The sequence below is a fragment of the Chrysochloris asiatica genome, unplaced genomic scaffold (genome assembly GCF_000296735.1).
Source record: "Chrysochloris asiatica unplaced genomic scaffold, ChrAsi1.0 scaffold00016, whole genome shotgun sequence".
In the NCBI taxonomy this organism is placed as follows: Eukaryota; Metazoa; Chordata; class Mammalia; order Afrosoricida; family Chrysochloridae; genus Chrysochloris; species Chrysochloris asiatica.
The window spans coordinates 11,741,764-11,747,029 of NW_006408534.1; the positions used below are offsets into that span (position 1 = coordinate 11,741,764).

General features: G+C 38.9%; 1 protein-coding gene across 1 annotated transcript in view; it reads right to left on the reverse strand.

The window, feature by feature from the left end:
• The window catches only part of SLC4A1AP (solute carrier family 4 (anion exchanger), member 1, adaptor protein), a 63,691-nt gene that overhangs the window by 2,839 nt on the left and 55,586 nt on the right, over positions 1–5,266 (reverse strand). The window contains exons 7-9 of the mRNA XM_006835285.1: positions 4,481–4,715; positions 1,703–1,789; positions 983–1,050 (exon numbers count right to left, since the gene is read on the reverse strand). Coding sequence (XP_006835348.1) covers positions 983–1,050; positions 1,703–1,789; positions 4,481–4,715 — 390 coding nt within the window. The remainder of the gene's footprint in view (positions 1–982; positions 1,051–1,702; positions 1,790–4,480; positions 4,716–5,266) is intronic.

The following is a 5,266-nucleotide window of genomic DNA, read 5'->3' on the forward strand; positions in this document are numbered from 1 at the left end:
TTCTGTTGTGCATAGGATCACTAAGAGTTGGAACTGACTCTAAGGCACCGAAGAACAACATGAACAGAGAATTCAAAACATAAAAATTCAAAAATAAAAGATAGTCACAAAGTAGTTCTTGAGGCTATTTATGTACAACCAAACACCTCATGGGATTTAGTTCCTTGGTTTGGAGGTTTAGGATCATAATTTCATTGACATTTCAGATAACTGGCCTCATATAATTTTTAGTGATTATGTTCTGCTTCCTGGTTCATTGTCTAGCTTGCAATGCTAGACAAATAATTCTCTATTCACCTGGAGCATTAGAAGGAGAGTCAGAAACAGGAGAACTATACAGAATGTGTGGCCCAGTGCCTCCATGGCCAAGACACTGGATGGTGCTTGGCATTTGATCAAAGATTCCATAGAAGAATCTTGATCAAAAAGGAAAAAATACAGAATACAAATTCAAATTCTCATAAACGCTATACTTCCTGGAGCCCTAGAGAGTGGATGATCCCCTGAAACTATTGCCCTGAGATAATCTTTAAACCTTAAGCCAAAAATATTCCTTGAAGTCAACTTAAAACCAAACAAATGCTTAGCTTAACTAATGAAAAAGTCTGTCTTGAGCATTCTGTTCTTTTAAGAACTTGCTATATGGGATCAAGCTGGTAATCGTAACTTGAAAGGGAGCAATGAGTTGATGTGAATGAGGAAGGGACAACTTAGAAAAGGAAGGTGGGAGTGGTTGCACACCTCAGAGTGTAATTAACGCCACTAAAGTGTACATGGAGAAATGGTTGGATCTGCTTATGTTTTGTTAAGTATATTTTCAACAACAGAGTAAATACAATTTAGAAAAAAATTTTTTAAAAAAGGAAACTCCAGATTTCTAGGAGAAGGGGTTCAAAGGCAGCTGAGCACTCTGCTAAATTCAGTTCCACAAGATTCTGTCTTCTGGACGTGGTCTCTGACAAAGGGATACATTTTTATTTACCTTGCTTGGACCAGCAGCTTTCTTTTTCTTCAATTCATCTCTGCTTTTCTCACATTCATTCTTTAATGCTTTTTTTTTAAGGGAAAAAAGAAGTCGTAACTATTTTTAGAAAAAGTAATAAAAAAGGAAACATTTCTCATAAAAACATTATAATTATCAAATAAAACATTAGTGACAACTTGATTTTGATCTCAAAAACTCCAGTAAAAACTATATAAAGAGATACCTGTCCCTTCAATAGTAACTAATTTTCAAATCCTAAACTTGTATGTAATCACGTCACCTGAAAAGGGTAAGAAAAATGAGGCTGGTTTTATTATTCTACAGTTTAAACATTACAAGTAAAACCAGAAGAAAGAATCTTACTAGGTCAATATTTTCATCTAGTTTCTTTTAATAGTTTTGGAATCACTCCCATGATAGGTACCTATATAACTCTAGAGAGCTTTGCATGGCCAGAGAGAAGAATAAAAGCATTAGGTGCTTTGTGGGTCAGGAGAAGGAACCCAGGAGGTAAGAGTCAAGGCCAGTGTCCATTGAGATGGCAGCAAACACAGACCTCACACACACTAGTTTTATCCAGGGCTCTGGAAGCAGCACCGTACCAGTATCTATAAGGCCATTCTCTTTGCACCCTCAGGTCAGCTGCCAAGTTCCCCTGTACAAATCTACATGGCTGCTTGCCTACAGAGCAGCATCGGAGTCAGCTGTACGACTTGCCTGAAGGTTCCTGGAGTGATGAAGCTGTTTCAGTAACCTCTTGGTCGTCTTTATTCTGTTTTACTTGGTTGAGTTGAGGCATGTTTTCTATAAAAAGTACCAAAATCATACTGTTATTAACTAATTTATGGTAGGCAGCCCAGACAATAAAACAAAAACAGCTTAGAATAATCACCCAATTCTACTATCATCAACTTCTACCAAACTTAATTACATTTTCAATAAATGTGCTTCCAGATGACTAACAGAGAACCATACATTTTCCACTTAAAAAACTGGCCAAAAGTGATGCACAATTTTTTAGAAATACTTAGAAAAGTCTTTAAAATGTATATACTCTTTGGCTTAGAAATTCTACTTTTAAAAACTTATTCAAAGAAAGTGTCCTGTTATGGCACTGTAGGATAAGCACTGGATTGCTAACCACAAGGCTGGAAAATCAAACCCACCAGCCACTCTCAGAAACCCTATACAGGGTCATTATGAGTCAGAACAGACTCGATGGCACACAACAACAATATTCAAAGAAAAGAATCAGAGATGAGCACTGAAACTTATTATATGCAAATATGCTTATAAGAAAAAATGAAGTCACCTACATGTCTGTTGTTGTTATGGTTAAGTGCCATCGAGTTGGTTCAGACCCACAGTGACCATGTATAGGATTTTTAAAGAGTGGCTGGTGGGTTTGAACCGCTAACCTTGAAGTCAGCAGTCCAGTGCTTATCCTAGAGCACCACACCAGGACTCCAACCTACATGTCTAACACTAGGGAACTGATTTATGTAAATTATGGCACTATGATGTACCACTATGCCCCTTATTAAAAACTACATTTTAAAGAATATTTTAAAACATACATAAAACAAGTTATAATGTGCATAATACAACCCACAGTTATAAAAACACAAATTTTTAAAAGGACTAGCATATCCCTCACAAATCCTGCAGATTTATTATACTATAAATAAAAATTTTAAGTCTAATATTTTATATATGCATGTTTAATGCAGTCTCCCTAAACAAAACAAGACACAATAATGATCGCTCCCCTTCCTGATGACCATATGGGTGATGGTAAGAATTCTGTTTATGTGTCACCCTCAAAATACATCCAAGTACTTTAGTATTTTTTAAAAGGTCAGGCATTTTGCCAATATCTAAAGGAAGGAGAAATGCAAATATAAAGATTTACCTCTTAGAGATGAAGAAACTACAACTTTTATGTTTCTCAAACAACTGAAAGTGATTCACGAGAAGGGCAGCATGCTGGCCTGGTTTGTTTTTAAGTACACATGCTTGCACTCCCACAAGCATTTAATGCCAATTTTTTTATTGTCCTCATGTTCCCTATTTTCTGTGAGATCTTTATCTTGCTAAGCAGTTTGGCTAACATTGGTACTTCTCAGAAAATTAATTCTTGAGAAATTTAGCCCAATGCGTATAATTATGCCTAACTTCTATTGTGTTGCTGTTAAGTGCCGTCGAGGTGGTTCTGACCCATAGCGACCCTGTTTAGGGTTTCCGAGGCTGTAAATCTTTACAGGAGTAGAATCCCTCATCTTTCTCCCCCAGAGCAGCTGGTAGTTTCGAACTGCTGACCGCAAAGTTCGCAGCCTGATTCATAACCACTACGCTACCAGGACTCCTTAACTTCTATTTTAGGAATGGGGGGCAGGTATGAGCAACGGGAGGCTTATCCCAAGACCACTTGATCAGGTTCCATCATCCACCCTATTCCACTGCCCTCCATCTAGGGCTACAGCTCAGAAGAGTTCTGTTCTGGTTGGGGCTTTAGATTCCACAGCTTTCAATTTCCTGTAGCGCTGGAACAGATTGCAAATACAGTTGACCCTTGAGTGATAGCAGTTTGAAGTGCATGGGTCCACTCATATGCAGACGTTCCTAATAAATATATTGAAGCTTTCTGTGATATAGGCACAGATAGCAAAGCAAATAGTGAAGAATGATTGGTATTGTACAGAAATATTTTGAGAATGAAAAAGCAAGAGTCGGACAGAAATTACGATGTATTTCTGTAAAGGTATACCAAGTGAGTGTGCCTGTCTCTCCTGCCTCCCTTTCCATCTCTTCCACCTCAGTCACTCCTGAGACAGCAAGACCCAACTCCTCCTCCTCTGCCTATGCAATGTGAAGATGATTCATCTTGTAAACAGACAACACAAACTTACGGTATCTATCAGTGAATACAGTACAATACTGTAAATGTATTCCTTTCCTTATGATGTTTCTAACACCATTTTGTTTTCTATAGCTTACTTTGTTGTAGGAATACAGAATGTAATACAAACAACATATAAAACATATGACTTTATAGTGTTTTGGGGGAATCAAAAGTTAAACACAGATCTTCAACTGTGTGAGGGGTCGAGCCCCGCATTCTTCTGAGGTCAACTGTACTTGTACTTAATTTGCAATGGGGATAAATTAGGACTGACAGTCAAAAAAAGGAGGTCTGGCGTGGAGCTGTAGGATAAGCACTGGACTAGTAACCACAATATCAGCATTTCAAATTTACCAGCCACTCCCTGGAACCCTATACAGGGTAGCTATGAGTCAGAACCAACTAGATGGCACACAACAACAACAAAGTCAAAGAAAGAGGACCTAAGAAAGGATAGTTCCTTACCAGAGTCAACTTTATCACATACACATAGTCAGAAGTCACAGGCAAAAACTTGGTTTCCTTTTTCAGATCTACCCACAATTCATGCAATTGTCCCAGAGAACAGCAAGGGAGGAGAGGAAAGTTATTACCGTGGCCTTTCGTTTCTTTACGAGATATGAAGTCTGTGGAAGGTCTTATTTCTGGCACTGCTGCTTCTGGTGCTACTGCCTGCTGTAGCCCACTGCTTCCACCCTCCATTTGTTTCTTTTCACATTCCTCCTTTTCTTCTTCCTCCTCCTCCTCTTCTTCCTCTTCTTCTACTTCAGGTTCATCTTTTGTTCTCATTAGAGTGGGAGGGAGTTCTGGACGCCTCGGGGGTAACTTCTATAAGGGAAACAAAACCATGAACAAGGAGTTCCCCATAAGAACAAAATAAGAGGGGCTAATCTTTTCAAGAGGTTAAACTAACTGTAGAATGTCTATGTTGATATACCCTACAAAAGTCTACTGGATACATCAAATTTAATCCATCTATGACCAGGGAGTCCTGGTGTGGCACTGTGGGTTAATTCGCCAGACTTCAAAGCCGTTTGAACAGCAAGGTCAGTGGTTCAAGCTCACTAGCTGCTCCCCGGAAACCCTATACAGGGTCGCTATGGGTCAGAACTGACTCAACAGCACTTAACAACAACGACCCTTAGCAAGTAGCCCTGATGATATAGTGGGTCACATGTTGGCCTGCTAGGCACAAGGTCAGCAGTTCCAATCCACCAGTGGCTCCATGGGAGAATGACAAGAATTTCAGCTATTGTAAAAAATGATGAGGATTTCTGCTCCTGTAAAGATCAACTATCAACATTCATGGAAGCAGCAGTCAAGAAATCAAATGACGTATTGCATTAGGCAAATCTGCTGCACAAGACCTTTTTAAAGTG